The sequence below is a fragment of the Amphiura filiformis genome, chromosome 4 (assembly GCF_039555335.1).
Source record: "Amphiura filiformis chromosome 4, Afil_fr2py, whole genome shotgun sequence".
In the NCBI taxonomy this organism is placed as follows: Eukaryota; Metazoa; Echinodermata; class Ophiuroidea; order Amphilepidida; family Amphiuridae; genus Amphiura; species Amphiura filiformis.
In genome coordinates this window covers 76349670-76369759 of record NC_092631.1, presented here as the reverse complement: position 1 = coordinate 76369759, position 20090 = coordinate 76349670, and the positions used below count along the sequence as shown (strand labels likewise).

At 36.4% G+C, this 20090-nt stretch overlaps 1 protein-coding gene across 1 annotated transcript in view; it reads left to right on the top strand.

The window, feature by feature from the left end:
- The first annotated feature begins 8750 nt into the window (after nt 1-8750).
- LOC140151418 (translocating chain-associated membrane protein 1-like) overlaps nt 8751-20090 on the top strand; it is a 48823-nt gene continuing 37483 nt past the window's right edge. Inside the window, 1 exon segment of the mRNA XM_072173750.1 lies at nt 8751-8972. Coding sequence (XP_072029851.1) covers nt 8844-8972 — 129 coding nt within the window. The 5' untranslated portion in view covers nt 8751-8843.

Here is a 20090-nt window from a genome sequence, read left to right as displayed (position 1 = left end):
GCTGTTTAAAGGCTTAATGTACGATTTCCTTCAAATTTTAAATTTTTCATTATATACTCAAAATGCTGAAATAATACTAGTAATAATGATCGGGAATGGGTTCTGTCCATTTTGAGCTGAAATAACAAGGTAACGTGAAAGAAACACTGCTTGTTATTTTGGCCGTTTAACATGCAGTTCTAGGGGCAGACATAAAGTCATAATTTCTTGAATTATGACTTTATGTCGAACTTTGCTCTGTTTACCTACAAACACAACAAATTTGGCTGATTCCATTTAGGTGCAAGTTGTGACATGTGTAAACATTACAAATATGCCAAAAATCAGGTTTGAAAAAAATAACCAAATTCATATTATAAGATCGTACATTATGACTTTAATGTCTATTACTTGTGAAGTGGTAGTATTAATATTCAGCAGATGTGATGAGTGTATTTTCACTATATGGTGGTGTACATACGTGCATATGCACTTATATGCCCAGCACATGAGCATAAGAATATAATATGCACAAAAGCTGACAAGAATTGAACTTGACTCACTGATAAAACCAATTCAAGACCATTTAGTATACCTGATAATATACAACTAACTACACCGGCCAAATTACAGCATGTGCTTCAAATGTGTTTGTGACCCCGAAATCAATAATGTTGATGTCTTTTAATTGTGACTGAGAAAATTAATACACCATCAGCAAGTTCACTGCTTTTAGGTCACCAACATTTAAACATACATGTACCGTACATTAAATAATTACAATAATATATGTACACAATAAATGCATCGATATCCAAAATACAAACCTCACAAACCAACTAAATTTAATATGCAATGATATTTTAAAGAACACTTTCCAAGTTTTTTATCATACAGACTCTGCAACCATCTTTCACTGTGAACCAAACCCGGGGGTACTCAAGTTTGGTTTTGGTAGGGACGTGCCGCTGAGAATTTGAAAGTGGACCCATAAATATACCAATTTTTCAAGAAATTTGGACCCATTGATATACCAAAAGTCAAAATTTTTCGGCCGAATTTAACCCAAATTGTCTTAGTTTTACAAATTTTCCCAAAAATTTAGGAAAAATTGGAAAATTTTCGCTAGATTAAGGAAAAATGGGGCTATGTTCCGAAAAAAATTGAGAAAATTTTGAAAAAAGGACCCATTCATATACCAAAATATGCTTTGAAAAAGGGGTCATTGATATACCAAGAGGCTGAAAATGCTACCCATATTTGCGGCACGTCCCCGTATGGTCATTTGTACTGAGTACCCCCCCCCGGGGAACCAAACAACATGCACTTACCAATCAATATACACCCAGCCCAGTGTGCACATGCTCACAATGCTATTGGTGCTCATCAGGAAACCATTGTGTGCATGTCATTATGCTCCCTGGTCAAAGGTTACCTGACTCAAAGGAGTTGCCAGTTGATTTACCATATCTCTTTTTTTAAAAAGAATAAATTATATATTTGGACTTGATACGAATCAAAATATAAAGGAACAATATTTATTTTATTTTTTCCCTTCTCTAATTAGTCGCAAATACCAGTAATGGGATACGTTTGTAGCTCTATGTCCAATAGAAGGCAGCAAGCATTATACTAGTAAAATACCCAAGAATGTTGACCATTTTGTGTTTATTTGCTTTTTTTTAAATTATTTTACCAAAGACCATTTTGCATTTAATTGCTTAATTAAATTTATTTCTAACTTAGTTGGTTTTTTTAATATCTAGAGATATAAATCTTTATGTAGATGCAGGCACAAAATGTTCATATGCTGCCTTTTAATATTCATAGATTTATTCTCATTGGCAATCAGTCTGTTTATTATGCAAAATTTGAGGAAGCAGGTTTCCACACAATTATGATTTCTCATGTTAATGACACATAAAGAAGCCTGATTTACTTGGTAGGTACAACTTTAGTAGCATTGATATTATTAAGTGGTATATGGTCTTATTGATGCAATCCCTAAACATTGGCGCGATATGATCCGCAATAATATTGATACAAGTGGTATTAACCCTATCAAATGGCACAACACCAATACCACTTATCAAATTAAGATCTTAAGATATTTATTCTTGTTTCATTGATGATAATTGATATCAAGAAAGAACCAGTAAGTCAGTCTTCTTTGAAAAGATTACACAAATAATAAGTACAATCTTTCTGACAGTGAGCTAGTGTTGTAAAATTTTTATTTTGCCATTCAAAACTATGCTTAATTCAAAATTGAGGTGGTTTCAGTATATATAGAATTATCCACAACATCCTTCCAACAAACGCCTGGCTTTTTAAGATTAATTTGAAGGATATAGATTATATATGTTTTGCCATAAAGAAAGGGAAACCATTACACACATTTTTGCCTATTGTGAAGTTTTTTTTATTGTGGCAAACAATTAAGGAATATGTTGATGTGATATCTGACTTTACATCTTTTATTAAATTATATGGTCTTATTGATACAGATTTGGAGGACTATTTAACCAAATCATTCTCACTGTGAAATATTATGTTTATAAATGTAAATGGGATGAGTCTAGATTGTCTTTTAATGCTGTTAAAAATTTGATTGCTGATGTAGAAAAACTTGAGAATTATTGTGCAAAAAGGAACTGTAAAGAAGAGTTTCACTTGAATCAGTGGAGCCCTATCATACATTTGATTTTAATATTGAATTCATCGCTGGGTGGATGTGGTGGCGTGATCTACACAGCTTTAATGGTCATTGAAGTCCTGATGCATCACTGTGTAAATTCAGCGACTAGGTCGCCTTTACGTTACTGCGTCTATTCGACGATATATCCCGAGTTATACAGCCTTAGTTTTATCTCATTAATTGATTTTAAATTTCGGTAATGTATTCATATTTGTAATATCCGTAACCACCCGGATATAAGCCCACCTTCAGAAATAAGCCAACCCCCTAATTTTCAAAACATTCTGGGAACAAGGGTAGGAGCTATTCGAAAAAGAGAAAGGGGACCATCCCCGGTTCTGGTTCTAAAATGAAGGGAAAATTCTAAGTTCTATTGGTGGCATCGGTATCAATGTAGCTTACAAGGTAGAAGCCAAAAAGTGGTATGCTCAGTCATGTCCACTTTTTGGCTTCTAAGCTACATTGATACCGATGCCACCAATAGAACAAGAAGATTTGCCCCTTCATTTTGCATACCACTTTGTCCAATTTTTTTCTAATTTCTTCACAAAATGCCAAAAATGCAATAGGTGTAGTACCCCCTTTAATAAGGCCTATATTTGCTAGTATCGGAAGTGAAAGAAGAAACGAAAAAGGAGAGAAGATGAACAAAGAAGTCACTCCGGACCCCCAGGATTTGAAACTCGCAGAAGATCACTGACCTGTAGCCACAGAGGTTAGCGATTCCCTGGGTATATATGACTTAGGCTGATTGTGTCATTACATCACGTGTGCCACCCCCTTCTCAGCCTGCCAAAAATTCTTCCCTCCCCCCTTTGCATATTATATGGCAAATTTTTGGGATTAGCCAATTTATGAACCTTTTACGGTATTGATTCATGTTGCGAGCGCAGCGATCAGGAAAATGTGCATAATTTTAAGTGTTTCTGTACCGTTTGTCCTAAGCCTTTTTAGCGTGTTTTATTTAAATCGCCCCATGAATGTGTGCCAAAAATTGCTTGCCCCCCTTTCGCCTCGCCAAAAATTGCTTGCCCCCTCCCCCTTTCGGCTCTCCAAAAATTTCTTGCCCCAGGGCTATTTTACCCTACCCCATACCCAGGGCTCACAATTATTGCACAGCCCCTAACTAAGGATAATCTGTCATTTTTCATTTGTTTTTTTTTCTTCAAATTACATGTAAATATAATCCTAGCAATTCAGAATAGGTCCAGTAGTTCTCTAAAGTCGCCGAAAACTTAAAAAAAAATCTAAACAAACATGTTTTTAATTTAAATTTTTTTTAAACCGATATCAGATCCAAAGGCAATAGTTTTACCAATAAAATAAAATGGGGCTGATACTATATCCAATCCGATAATTTCAGCGGGGGTTTCAGCCCTTGAAAAACTTGCTTTTTTGGAAAGCGATGGGCATCGCCGAATTTTGTGATGCATCGCTCGCGGCTGTCGCTTTTGCATTTTTTAAATATCACACAGCGATTGCAGATGACAATTAAAATATTCTAACTTCAACTTGCAAAAGCGACATCATTTTTGCCTTGGCGTCTTGGCGACTTATACTGATCGGCTTTGAAAACGAAAGTATAAACAAATAAATAAGCATAAATTCAGCTTTAATATACTAGATATTAGGTGTGGTGCAATAATTATGTGTACCCCCAGGATGGTGAATTCTCAAAATGGTCTGCCAAAAATCGCTTGCCCCCCCTTTGGCCGTGCCAAAAAATCATTGCCCCCCTTTTGATGTGCCAAACAACCTTTGCCCCCCCCTTTTGATGTGCCAAAAATCTTTGCCCCCCCCAACACATTTTGCATATTTAAACATGTTCATAACGTTTTTAGACACCTTTTAGGGCGTAATATTGAAACGGTGCCCAAAATATCTGTGCCAAATATTGCTTGCCCCCCTTTCAACCTGCCAAACATTGATTGACCCCCCTTTCGACCTGCCAAAAATGCTTGCCCCCCCCCTTTGGCCTGCCAAAAAATCTGTGCCCCCCCCCCCCCTATAATTCACCACCCTGGGGGTACACATAATTATTCCACCACCCCTTATTATTTTTTCCCCGATTTCCTTTTACAAATTAAGCGTACTGCCAGCCGTCCAGCACATTCCACATGTTCCACAAAGTCCTATATGCATACGCTTGACGTTGCACTATAGAGAAATTACTTTAATTTGTGTACATCGTGGAACATACTCTTTGCGTGGCTGTGCGTAGTTAAGCTGTTGTACGCAGATATAAACCTCGCAATATGGACGCGTAGAGTAGCGCTGTACGCTCGTGTATTACTAGCACATTTGCTAGTCAGCCAAATTCGCCGACAATGTCAATGCATTGAAATTTAAAACAACTGGCCGAAGAAGGAAACCTACTTCACTTGACCCAAATATATGATTTTTTATGGTGATAAGACAATCACACATGGAATTTTAGAGGGATTTTGAGAGCAGTTCCATTAAAAAAAGCTGACTATATCATAATGAGACTAAGATCTAGAAACACCCCGAAATGCCGTTTTGGGGAATTTTGCTAGCTGAATCTTTTTGATGAAAGTCAATCTTTGACAAGATGTAACTTTGCTACGGAAAGTGCTATGAAAAAAAGGTTTTCAGTTTTGGCTTTGTTTACTCAAGGGCTTTAATTTGATATAAAAAGATGCAGTTTGATGGCAAATTTGAATTCACCTGGCATACCGTACCTATTATATAGTCGCGGAGTAACAAGCGTAGCCGTAGTTGAATGTTCCACGATGTACACAAATTTAATAATTTTTCTATAGTTCGCAACGGAAACTTTAAAAAACGGGCAAACAGACACATGTGTATGCATTAGTACGGTATGACATTTTCGTTATTAAATATTGCTATTGGTGCCTTTAGGCTAATGAAAGTCAATTCCCAGTTTCCCGTTACCGTACATTATTTTTCATGACTGTGTAGGTGACCATTTCATTATTCATTATTCATTATTCATTATTTTATACCATTTCATTATTGCATCTGTTACAGTTGTAAACCAATAACTACCCATGTATACATGTGATAAATCACAGTTTGTAGTTTACAGATGTAGTTTACAACCACATGAAGGTGACTGTACAACTATTATCAAAAGTTTCACAATATTTTTTACGGGATGAGATCAGAGCAGATCAAAATGTGCGGGACAGAGAATTGAGTAGGTATTCATTAATAATTCATTATTAACCATATACCGTGCTCCTACTGCAAAGAAAATCCATGAAAATCAACAGAAAGAGATTTATGATATATTTAAAACCACAATTATTTATTTGTATGTTAATGTTTGTTAGAAATCAACATTTTATTCAAAATAATGAAATATTTGGCCAGCAAATTGTTTTGAGCGGAGTAGGGTAACGGGAAACTGGGAATCGACTTTCATTAGTATGAAGGCTTATAGGGCCTATCGTTGTGCAGTCGATCTGCAGAGCTACTACGGTATGGGATATTCCCTCAGTGCCGTACTAGTATTACGCTGACTTTCGTATTCGGCGAGGAGGACGATTTCGACCTCCTGGTTTGTTTACAAACAGAGAGGTAGACAAAAAACCGTTCCGCTTGTCCAAACACTCAAGTATCAGAAGGATGGTCCACAATAGCGTGATTCACGTAACCTGAATAGGGATTAAAAAGCTGTCACGTAGAACCATGTGCTTCTATTGTCCAATTTGCCATCAAGATTTCATATGGAAACAGTTCAGACCCAGTACACGATCATGTCAGAAATTAATATTTTGTTCTGAGTCTGATTATTCGGACTAGGGTTCCCTGTACTATACGTTGCATGATATACGCAATGGTTAATGCATGAAATTGAAAAGAACCAGGTCTGAAAAGAACCCTGAATAATTGTATAAAAACTGTACACAGCTCAGCATATCTGCAATCCACATGCATGCATGCATGTGCATGTATTAAATTTTTTCAGGTCATGGAAATTGAAAATGACCGTTGATTTTTTATATTAGAATCCTCAAAAAACATTTAAACAACTACATTTTCAAAGCTGCAACTGGTTATTTGAATAGCCTCCAAAATACTTACCTTTTTATCAAATAAACAAATAATTTTTCACTTGGCATTTAATTTTTCCCTCTGACTACATCGGCCCAATGCATTCTGGGAAACTAAAAAAAATGGGGGACTAACGCCGCGCATGCGCATGCGTCATCCCACGTTGACAAGTAGTGTTGCCAAATTTAGTTTAATTTCGTGAAGCACTTATGCATTGTACTTCCGCATACAGGAAAAGATGTGCATTTTGTGTACCCAGGCAAAAAATACATGTGTGAAAAACTTTTAAAAATTCATACAAGTCATTTATTCATAATAATGAAAAATGATAACAAGTATTTTCTTTTCCACCTCATTTAGTTTTTTGTGTGAATGTGAATTTTATTATTATAGTCTGAGAGTTGTTTGTTGTATGTTTTTTTGTTCCTTGTTTTGTCCTTTTGTTTTGTTATGACAAGTTAAAAAAAAATTTTGTTTTGTGTTTATATTGATTTTGTTTTTCTCTTTTCCACTGAGCACACGCTTCGGTGCCAGTGTTTTTATTTTGTTTTGTTTTTATAAACAATAGAACAATTAAGAAGAATCACAAAAATCATTAAAAATCACAAAGAATTACAAACGCAGCATTAATAACAAAGTGTTACTACATTTTAAACTTAAACAAAATACAAGAGTATTACTGAAGAATCATGTTATCTGAAAACCAGTCTTTAAAAATCAAATAAGATACAATACATGTACATATGGTACCAAAAGAAAACTTTGTTTCATTTTATGTTCATCTTTATGTTTACATGTTGTTGTCAAATGGTTTATGGAATGATGTGGGGCTGTAGTGGTCAGCGACAACCTGTAAAGTGTGCTGAGGCTTGTGGAGCAACGTCTAGGCGTTTTGCCTGTGCGTAGCGGACTATAAATCAGTCAAAACCAATTCACTTTTTAATATCATTCAGCTTATAAAGAATATAACAAATCTCTAAAATGCAAAATTTGGGTCCGATCAGGCCTGTAGAACAAGTTTTTCTTTCATCCCCTCAGGGGCTGTGCAATAATTATGAGCCCTGGGAAATTTTTGGCAAGCCGAAAGAGGGGGGTGAGCAAAATTTGGCAAGCCGAAAGGGGGGGACAAGCAATTTTTGGCACACCTTCATGGGGCGCGTTTTAAATAAAACGCTCTTAGGCTTAGGAAAACAGTACGGAAATGCTTAATATGCAAATTTTCCTGCTCGCTGCACTCGCAACATGTATTTGGCATGTGCAAGGGGGGGCAAGTGATTTTTGGCGGGCCGAGGGGGGCAAGCGATTTTGGTGAGCCCCCGGTCTGCATAAAGCCTCAAAGCGGTTCTACCTGAGCTGAAGATTGATGAATGTGGGATGGCTATACAGACCTTCTTTTCCCGCTTCTTCATTTTCTGGAAATTTTATTGTATATATGAGAACATGAAACATGGGGGAAGTGGACTTTGGACTGGTCATATGAAACTTGACTGAGTGTTTGGGATGTGAACTGAATCAATTTCTAGTTCTACCATACTACATGTATGATATTTAACTGTTAAATTGAAAAGTTTTTGATTAAAACTGGGATATCTGGTTTTATTTTCCAAATTCAGTTTTAAAAAAGCCGACCATGCATCATTTGAACAATTTTACCTTTTGTATTGCCAGCTATGTACACTTTAAAGTACATATCATTAGATTTATAAAATTTATATTATTATTGTGAATTCCAAAAAATGAAAAATCATTATCAATATCATTCATTATCATTTACATTTATCATTATGACATTATTATTTATTATTGTTTATTATTGTTATTATTATCATTTGCTTGTTGCATACTTGGTTTAATTTATGTTTGCTTCAAGTTCAATTAAATTATGGTTCCTTCATTCAAGTTTTCTGCTTCCTCATACCAAAGTATTCTGGCTAGAAATTTTGCTCATACAGTGTTTATATTGGCTCTTCACTGTGGCTTCATGAAATTGAGTGATTTTGAAAGTAACGAATTAGTGACACAATCTAGATCTGGCAACCTTCCTCAGCAGTCTGCTCCAGCTGCTTTGGTGTGTACGAAGAGACAGGTTTCGACCGAATTCGGAACAGCTATTTTGCAGTAAATCATGGCTATTCGGCGACGAGGAGGTAGCAGTAAGAATCCACCGATATTTAGCCATGAGTTTGTGATTCAGAATCACGCAGACATTGTGTCTTGCGTTGCTATGGTCATTCTTTTAGGCCTGATGTTCCAGGTTAGTAAGTCTACCCCCACGTGTGTGTATGTACGCCGTATGGTAGACGCTATAGATTGTAGTGCCACATCAGCACTCTTAGCTTTTGCATGTGAATTCGAATGAAACATTTGCAATTGTAAAAGTCTTGTATATCAGGCTAATATCAAAGTCAGTGCAGTATTTTTGCATCTTTATAGTTTCAGCAAGGTCCTTCACTGCACTGCCTAGCTTGCAGTAGTCACGATTATCGCACTTTCAGTTTCCCACGCGTTTGAACGGGAATTGGATTGCGTACTTTTTCGATGTCTAGTGAGCAAATTTTTTCAATATTTTGAGAAAATGATGTCAAATTTTCTATTCTGTATTGTTTGGTAATAATGTCTTTTGCCAATAGTATGTTTAAAGTTGTAATTTTGTGTTTTTGATCGCAAAGATCGGATATTTTCGTTCGATTCAATTCTGAACCTTAGCAAGGGTGCCGATTTCGGCAGAACTTTGACGATAATTTTGCCTTTTTGGACACTAAAATGCTTTCGATCTTTAATTTTGTTTCAACCGAGTCTTAAATTAGCAAGCACAATGTCAATACGGTTGGTACCACTTTTATATACATTGATGAAATTTTAAAGATTTTTTTTCAAGTTTCTAACCGGCGCAAATCGTTAAGTGTGTATTTCCCATTGACATCCAAAATGGCGTAAGCCAGTCCTCAATATACATAGGTACGGCGTATATAGGACTGGCAAGCGAGTCTAGCTTGCAGCGGCCGGCGTATTCACTTGCCATCGTTGCTTGCCCCAGCCCTGTATCGTCATGATCGTGGCCGTGGTAAACAATATTGATATTTCAAAAAAGAATCATGCAATGCCATGCTACACACCAGTTGTAGTAACTACAAATTTCGAACGTTTGAGGACTTGTTCTCAAGTTGCAGCAGGTCCATAGGGTGGCTTCTGTGACTGTGTTAATTGTTTTCATTAATTTATAATAAAAATGTCGCAAAATATTAAATTTGACAATAATATAACAACCTTAACCTGTTTGACCTCTCCATATATTCTTTGCTCACCTGTGTTTTCATATTATCATATTTTGTGGTGAAAAATGATTACAAATGTTTAATTTGCAAGCATTTTTGGAGCAACGATTTCTTCGTACGGAGCCACCGCTAAGTATGTATGTGAAATTGTGAATGCACATTAAACACATACCGGTACATACATTAGGGTGCATCTATAGCCCCCCTATTTTTAAAATGTTAACCCTGATTTTTGTCCATAGTATAAATGTGTTCCACTATTAAAATAAATACCTCACACAAAATTTCATTGAAATCGGACCTCGTCCTATGGGGCCACCGGCCATCAGAACATTTATGATAAGCTATATCACAATTTCATAAGGCAGCTATTTTGATTCATATACTTTGTGTGGCTAATTATAGCTGCCATATTCTCAATACTGCTAAGTGCATCAATTTAAAGATTTTAGACCATTTCCAAAACATTTGCATATTTTGTTTGTAAATGGCAGCTATGTTTGCAGTCTTGATTGCTGTATCAAGTAATAGCTGCCTTATGTAAAAGAGTTTTACAATCCTAAAATGCTATTTTCAGCACTCACTATTACATTCATTAAGAAGTTCAGTGCTTCTTGAGGCGTCTGGTTTTAATCATCAGTGTTAGATTTGCCTTTCGGAGATTTGGTTCGTTCTTGCGGCTTAGTTCAACAACTTGTAGTGTATTTTGGTAGTGCCTTTCCATTCTTGCTGCATCCAAGAAGTCCGCGCAAAGCTTTAAACCGCGTTCTGCACAGTCGTTGATAACATTGATAGCTCCAATGTTGGCAAAGGATTCTTGATATGCTGGAGAATTTGCCATGTATTAACATCTTCAGTGAGAAAGTGTTTATTTGCAGGATGTGGATAGTGAACCATGAGTCCTCATTGACCAAGTCTCCAAGAGATGTTGCAGCGATGATGTTGGTTGGACACTCAGGCTTTCCAAAGGCTAATCCAATCCGCATCTAACCTTAGGTGCTAAGATGTCTACTGCAAGGAGTTTATCAGCGAGTGCACGTCGCTCATCTGTGGGCACTCTATCACTAAACAGTGCAAGGGGCACCATCGCTCCTGTCAACAAGTACCATAAGTGACGCTTCAAAGCTTTAATTGCACTTGAAGAAATGACTGGATTCACAGCCTCATAGTCATACATGAGCAACTTGTGAAACAGATTGAGGTCATGCCATATAGGGCATCAGCAGCTGAAGTGCAGGTCAACCACCATAAACTTTAGATCAGAGTGGCGAAGATAACAAATTCTCTCACTTTCGGCACTTGATGGGTGGCTGTTATGGTACCTTGTGGCAGCTGTGAAATCTGGGCTTCTAGCAAACATAATCTTTACTGAGTAAAATAGCTTTGCCATCCACCTGGCTTTGTGGAGATCTCCAGGTTGCTTGGATTTATTTGACATTACTGCATCATCGCTTCCTAAGAAGAGGATGCACAGCTCGACAAACTCAAGATAACCATTTCTCTGCTCTGAATGTCATTTATATGTTTGTTGACCTTTGACCTTATTTGGTTGATCTTTGACATTTACTGACATTGAACTCTGTTGACCTTTGACCCTCATCTGAATATCCAAGAAACAAATCCCACAGCAGAGTGTTAAAGTTATGTTTCATATGGCCCTCTTCTTTCCATAATACATTACATGCATTATATAGGGTGTTTTTAGAGTGCAAAGTTCACTTTACTACACGTTTCAATGGACAAGCCCATTTTCGGACTTCAAGTCTGTGGTGGCCCCATAAGACAAACTCCGAATTAAATAAAATTTGGTAGGGATTAGTTTTAGAACAAGTGGAACATGTTAAGGCTATGGACAAAAATAATGCAAACTATGGGGGCTATAGATGCACCCTAACATACATTGTACACAGGTCACAGCACCTGTTGGAACTCCCGGTCGGAGCCGTTACGGGCGTAAGTTTCAATTATTGGAACTGATGCTACACATGTATATGTAGGTCATGTACTGTATACATATACGCGGAAGGAGATGCTGATGTGATGATGACATTATTCAATTAGCCAATCAGAACAGGACCCAGACCAGTTCCAATATTAATTGAAACTCCCGGCTCCGACCGTACAGGTGCTGTGTATCATGTGCTTGTATAAGGCCAAGGAAAGTCGATTTTGAGTTTCCCGTCACCCGCCCTCACTTCATTTTCTGACCCTCACTTGATTTCATATTGTGATTTTCCAAAAAATACTGATAAAAGCTGGTTTTATTTGCAAAAAAAATTATGAATATCCCTTTATTTTTTGTGGAAAAATCAAAATCAAAACATACATTTTGATGTCAACCTTGCAGACTCTTTTTAATATAGGCCTACTTTTGAATCTCATTTGGGCTAAACATCCATCTTCAAGTGAGTGAGCGGCAAATAACAACACATTTTACATGCATGTTCGTCATATAATGAAAGGCATAAAGATAATGAATAATGAAAAAGTTACCTCACTTGTTTTCATAAATTTATGTGACGGGAAACTCAAAATTGACTGCTAGTGGCCTTATGAGCGTACATACAGACTTAGCCGTCCGTACGAAGAAATCAAATGTTTGCAAATTACACAATTTGTAATCATTTTCACCACAAAATATGATAAGAAAACACAGGTGAGCAATGTATGAATATATGGAGAGGTCAAACAGGTTGCTAATTATTGTCAAATTTAATATTTTACACCCTATGGAACCTGCTACAACTTGAGAACAAGTCCTCAAACGTTCAAATTTGTGTACAACTGGGCCCAGACCAATAAAGAACCTTGCTGAATACTTGTAAATAATAATGCTTACTTTATTTATGTTTCTGAAATTTACAAATTAATACATTCATTTGTCATTTGTTTGTAAATAAAGGCCGTAATTGCTAGTCAAGTCCAGATGTTTCCTAGCAAGCACATCTTGACATTTCATTTGAACGTTGAATCAATGTTGTTTTTTTTATTAATGTTTCAACATGTGCCTGCTGGGTTGGCAGCAAAATATGACAGCTTGTTGTTGACGTGATAGTGTTCATGTGTTTCGTATCTGACTAAGTGTTTGTTTTGGTACATGTATGTAGATTCAATTTCATGCTGCATGCATGTTGTGCTTAGGTTAGGACTTGCAGGGTCAGAAATTCTGCGAAAATCCGTTCTCGTCAACAAAATTGCAAGAATCTAAATGGATTCTCGTAACTTTAATTATACAAAGTTACATCATACATGTATATTGTTACCACAGTTACATGTAATTGTACTGCAGTTATAACATGTAAAATTTATTTACAAATGGAAAAAAATATGGACTGATCCCAGAATGTGAGGAGGGGGGTGGACGCGAAGTCGTGAACTAAATTAATTTTTTTTTTTTTTGCCTCTAGTCTAGTAATTATTATATGTGACCCCTCGGCACAACTGAGCCCGGATGTCGCCAGTGCCACTATTGAGATGTGACCCGTTACAGCGAAAGGTACCCCGGTACCTTATGTCGGCTGCTACAAGTGTCTCTTTTTCCCCAATGTTGGCAGAAAATATCAAACAATAATGACAATCTGAAGTGGCGGTCATTTCAAATCATCTACAAGTCAACGAGGTTCAGGAATGTCCTCTCATTGTTAGTGGGTGGCTACATACCTATACAAATACAATACAATGCTTTTGTAACCCACCACTCACGCCACTTGAACAGGGATTAGCCATATCAAATAAAGACTAGAGCTGTATAACAAACACTTCTATAGACAGGTACAAGCTTATTATCCTCTACAACAATAGGATTAAGGGCGTACTACACCCATATATTGGTTTGATTGGTCTAAAAAAATATTTTTTCATTTATAGCGAGGCGATATATGCACGGATCATGTGAAATATAAAAAATTTTAAAAAAATAAATAAAAAAGGTGCTTTTAAACCATTGTATAGTAAGTCATTTTAGCCCTATATATTTTTTGTTTACCGTATCCTGGTAACTCAGATGCGTGTTTCATAACAAACCATAATTTATTCTTTTCAACATGTTCAAGTAGGGTACATGAATGGAATACATTAAATCCTTTGTTATACTCTCTATAGAAAATCTAGTGGTGCTTGCAAAATATATAACACTGAATAAATTAAAAAACACTTACACAATAGATGCATAGTCATTAGTCAATTTGATATTGATGTTGTTATTGATGTGTTGTTAGGAGAAGAAAAGGCTATTAGGTCACCGTATGTCAGGTTATAGGTCAATTGGTTCAGGTCAAATTTAAGCATCAATTTTGAATACACATGTGAGAGTCTGTGATACAAAATGTATCATAATGAGGAATAATTTTGATATTCTGTCTTTAACTGGATATATATCGAGAAGTGCAAGGTGGATATACTAATATACCTTGGGATGTAAATGGTGAGTACAATTTAGAATGCCTAGTTGACATGGATTTCACAAATAAATATAAAATAGTTACCAAAATCACAAAAGTTAAGCTTACGGAAAACTACCCAATATGGTGGTATAGGTGACAAGAAATACAATTTTTTCAACATTGCTGTAGTATGGTTGTGGTAACCTGTTACCTATGGCTTAATTAAGTTTCAGTGAAATAATGTCGCAAGTTAAAAATACAAAATATAGCTCAACATTGAAAATAGAAGCATTCTAACCAGTTCCTTTTTTTTTTTTTTTTTAACACCAAGTTCATGAAGTCATAAAAGAAATGAGGAACCACTTATTCCCATTTTACATATCAACTTTATTTCCCTAACGTGTTAGCAACACATATCCAAAATTTTAACGAAATCCGTTGATATTAAGCTTTCCAAAATGAAGTGAATTTAAATCATCAGTGATGTACCACCTTTTGGCTTCTACTTTTAAAAGCATGTAAGCTACGTTGATACCGATGCCACCAATAAAACGAGAAGATTTGCCCCTTCATTTTGCATACCACTTTGTCCAATTGTTTTTTGTAATTTCTTCACAAAATGCAAAAAAAAAAAAAAAAAATCAATGGGTGTAGTACCCCCTTAATGATTGGTTTAGAATGCATTTGTTACTAGCAAAATAAGGCATATGTAACTCCCGACTTAAGGTACCTTTTGCTGTAACGGGTCACATATGCTCCATCGAACTTAACAATAAACAATAGGAAACAAAAGGATTTATTGACTGTTTTATTGATTTTTCACTACTTAAATGTCAAGTACTATAGACATGATATACATCATTTTAAAGCTAATTTCAAGCAGAATATTTTGGTTGAATATCTCAAAAATGATGATTGGCGACTTCAGGGCTCAGTTGTGTCGAGGGGTCACATATATTCTATTACCAAGTAAGATTGGATTTGGAAGCTGGATAAAGTTGACAGGGGACACATTGAATTACACTTGGTTGCAGAGATGAACAGATTGATGCGAGCGCCATTTTAATGAGCGATATACACAGAGCTTTGTGCATGCCAACCAACGTTTTGACGTGTTTAATATCGGCCAGTCAGATTATCTGTCTGTTGTTATGATTGTCCGTTGAATGTCCGATCTATCGTCCGCTCAGAACCCCTCTTTCGTGTTTACGCAGTGCACGCTCTCAAAATGTAATTAAACAACTGCTGTTCTTCTCTGCTGGTATACATTGATTACGCTGTAAGGTGGGTCCTCGAGTCAAATATGCACAAAAGTAGACTAGGGGGACCTGCAAATATTTCGGCAAGCACAGTGTACACTGTAGAGAAAAACATGTTGCTAAAGCTTCCTAATTTGGCAACATTCTACTTCAATTCATGCATCCATGCCGGCGATGACGAATGTTACAACCCTAAAATAGCATGTTGGGTGCCGAATTAATCCTATTCCCCTTTAAATTAATAAATTGGAGATTGGACTTTTCCTGAACTTAATCTTGTTGAATGCTTTTATTTGCTTTTTCACCCTTATTCTGTCAGAGAAGTTAGTATGCTGATTTACAATCAAATCATCAACAGTGAAAGTGGCTTAAACTGGTTTTCAAAGGAACTTGCCATTTCTTTCCTGGTTTGCGATCTCCTCTAGCCTATACCTGGTGGATCTAGAGATTAACACAAGTACAAAGGTGCTCTCTCTAACCTACACAGGTGTGGTTAAAAGAGATTGCCTGTATGTCAAGAAAAAAATGAAACCCATCAAAGTTGTGAATGGAAATCCTAGGGCTATGATCTCTTCCCAGAAAAACTAGTGTGCTTTAGTAGACCCTTCTCTAATTTATCATCCCTGCAATCTGGCCTTCCCCCTCTTACCCTGGAAATGCCACCTACTGTATATTCTCAAATAGTTGCCCCGGGGGCGGGGCATTTATTAGCTCATTTTTAGAATGATAATTCCTGTTAAAATCATTAGGTAAGCTTAAAACTCAATGCTGAAATGAAGAACTATGAGGTTAAGAATGATGACTTCCGGTTAGCTTCCGGGTTTGCAATCAGACTTTAGCCAACTACCGATGCCATAATTGCCATTAGCAATTCTGTGTACAGGACTGTGCACCTTGGTATAAAGCTTACTACACAAGATAGCATGGAAATATCAGTATTTTTTAAACATCTTGGTTGAAACAAAATGCTGGGGGGGGGGGAGCAACTATTCGAGGATATATACATGTACGGTATCCTTTTCTGTGTTCTATGGAAGGCATAGCTGGTGTGAATTGTTTATCAAAAAGTGAATGCAAAGCAGTCTAGTAGAATAAGCCAAAATTTTATGTCATTTTTGATTTTATTGCTTTTGATAATTTTGAGCATGTAACACGTTTTGCCCAATTCATGGTGCATTACCTGTTGGAACTACATGTAGGTGAAAACAAGCTTCCTTCCTTAGTGCTGACTAAGAACCATATTGTATACTGTGGTTGCAAGCGTGCTCCAATAGATTTAAATTAGCCCAAAATTTAACTGCAAATTTTATATACAGTGGAGAGTCCTATAGGGGTTATCCACTTCACTCATGTGACTTCTAACAAAAGGCGCTGGTTCCCGTGGTATTCCTCATTCAAACCAATTTAATGCACGACCTCAGACTCAGTTGCCTGCATGACTTTGGCAGGCTATTTTGAAACAGTCATGGTTACACAAGCATGTACTTCTTTTGAAAGTCCTAAACAAGGTATAGCAGTCGCAGGGTTCCCGTTAAGGTTTTAAAAATGTGCGTCCGTAATGACGCAAGTTTGCTGACGAGGTTGCAAAAACTTGCGTCCAGACAGATTTTTGTGCGTCCATCTGAAATTCACGATTATGACGATACACACGTACCACGGGTCTACACCTCATCAAATGTTGATTGTTAAAAAAAAAAAAAAAAAGTGCATTTTCGCCGTGATATTCCATCTCCATTCGCTATGATAATTTTTCTCATTTCTGTGTCAGTTTTGGTCCGAAACGTGGTCAAAAACAGGTGCAAAAACAGCAAAGTGTCAATCTTGAGCAATTTTCGTATGTACTTTCACTTCCGCATTTCTATTTTTAAATTAACGTGTTGTTGATGCTACAAAAACTAAAACATGTGCTGCCACAAATAATACGAAAAAGGGTTATCATTTGGATTTTGTCTTTAAAATTGCTTTTATTCATCGTAACAATAATACTAATAAAGGAAACCTAGATTATTTATGAGAAAATAAACTTAAAATATTAAAATTGAATATTGTCAGGTTGTGATAAATAAACATTAACCGCACGTTATTTAGCGGCACGTGCTTGCTTGTAAACAAATCAATCGGGAATTCCCCAGGCTAATCAAACAGCTGTACAACGATCGTTCGGAAAGCATGCAAAAAGTGCACGATTTCCTGACGTTGCATTTACAAATATTGCAGAATTTACTTCCAATTCTCAGCAGGTGGGTCAAAATTTTGGGGCTTTTATTATCTTAAAAATATAAAAGAATAAAAATTTCTTATTTTTAGCTCATTGTGTTAGCACAATGATCTCTAGGCATGGTCTATTTTTCTGTATGTTTTTTTCTTTCTCTTGCTACATCGTTTGAGCTATGGATCTGGTAATTTGAGGCATGCGATCTTTGCATGATGGTTCATGATTGTTACTTATTTAGCTAAAAAATTCGGACGGAAAGTATCATTTTTTTAGCATTTTCTTACGAAAAGTTCTACCAACTTTCCTGGAATAGTCTCCTATGTAGACTGCTTCTGGTGCTCTTCCTATTACAAACACTGTACAAACTCCTTGATCGTGCTGAATTTGTAAAAGAGATTGTTGAACTTTACTGTTTTAGTGCGGCTACAATGTCTGCTTTTCAGTGTTGCTTTTAGCACCAATTGGGCTTGTGCTGTCTATAGGCCCTTCTGTGCATGAGCCATGAGCAAATAGTGTCTCAAATTCTCCCAAATCTGAACTAATTGGGCTACCAAATTGTTGTTTGGCAACCCTGTCTATGAACAAACATCTCACTCATTGACACTTTATATCACACATCTTGACCCAATTAGTTATGTAAACATTTAATCAAGGTGAAATGTCCTTTTGACTGGCACTGGCCTAGTATATCAGTATATGGGACCATGACAACCCCTCTCTGACATTACAAAACAGACAAACAGAAAGTATGAACAGGGAAGTGCTGGGGGTAAACACTAGGCTAGTGGCCTTTCCCTGTTCTGAAGATTGAAGGGAGCACTTGTTTGAAATATGAAGTCAGGAAAATTAGATGTGTGTGCAAAATTTTATTTATTTATTTATTTCATTTACCATGAAAGTGTTGTAGTTTTTTTAAGTTTCAAGTTTTTATTTGGAAATTGCTTTTACATCAGTGGCACTCATCTATCCGATGGTGCATCCAAGACATTAAATATACAAACAAAACTGTATTAAACAAAATACAATCAAAGGATACTCGACAAGCAAAAGGTACAAATAAATAAATGCCTTGAATAAATAAATATCTTGAGAACCGCAAGTATATTTTCAAAATGCTGATTTGTGCTTGATCACAGCACTATGGTGATTTTGAGGTTGAGAATACTGAAATGTGTTTTTTCAAAGTTGGTAGCCCTGTATACATAGTTATACATGGCTATACATGGCTATACATAGCTATATATGGCTATACATGGCTATGACATGGTTACATATGGCTATACATAGCTATGCATGGCTATACATGGCCATACATAGCTACCCATGGCTATACATAGGTATGCATGGCTATACATAGCTATGCATGGCTAAAAATAGCTATGCATGGCTAAAAATAGCTATGCATGGCTATACATAGCTATGCATGGCTATACTCGACAAGCAAAAGGTACAAATAAATAAATGCCTTGAATAAATAAATATCTTGAGAACTGCAAGTATATTTTCAAAATGCTGATTTGTGCTTGATCACAGCACTATGGTGATTTTGAGGTTTGAGAATACTGAAATGTGTTTTTTCAAAGTTGGTAGCCCTGTATACATAGTTATACATGGCTATACATGGCTATGACATGGTTACATATGGCTATACATAGCTATGCATGGCTATACATGGCCATACATAGCTATCCATGGCTATACATAGCTATGCATGGCTATACATAGCTATGCATGGCTATACATAGCTATGCATGGCTATACATAGCTATGCATGGCTATACATAGCTATGCATGGCTATACATAGTTGTGCATGGCTATACATAGCTATGCATGGCTATACATAGCTATGCATGACTATACATAACTATGCATGGCTATACATAGCTATGCATGCCATTTACCATGAAAGTGTTGTAGTTTTTAAGTTTCAAGTTTTTATTTGGAAATTGCTTTTACATCAGTGGCACTCATCTATCCGTTGGTGCATCCAAGACATTAAATATACAAACAAAACTGTATTAAACAAAATAAAATCAAAGGATACTCGACAAGCAAAAGGTACAAATAAATAAATGCCTTGAATAAATAAATATCTTGAGAACCGTAAGTATATTTTCAAAATGCTGATTTGTGCTTGATCACAGCACTATGGTGATTTTGAGAATACTGAAATGTGTTTTTCAAAGTTGTCAGCCCTGTATACATAGCTATACATGGCTATACATGGCCCTGACATGGTT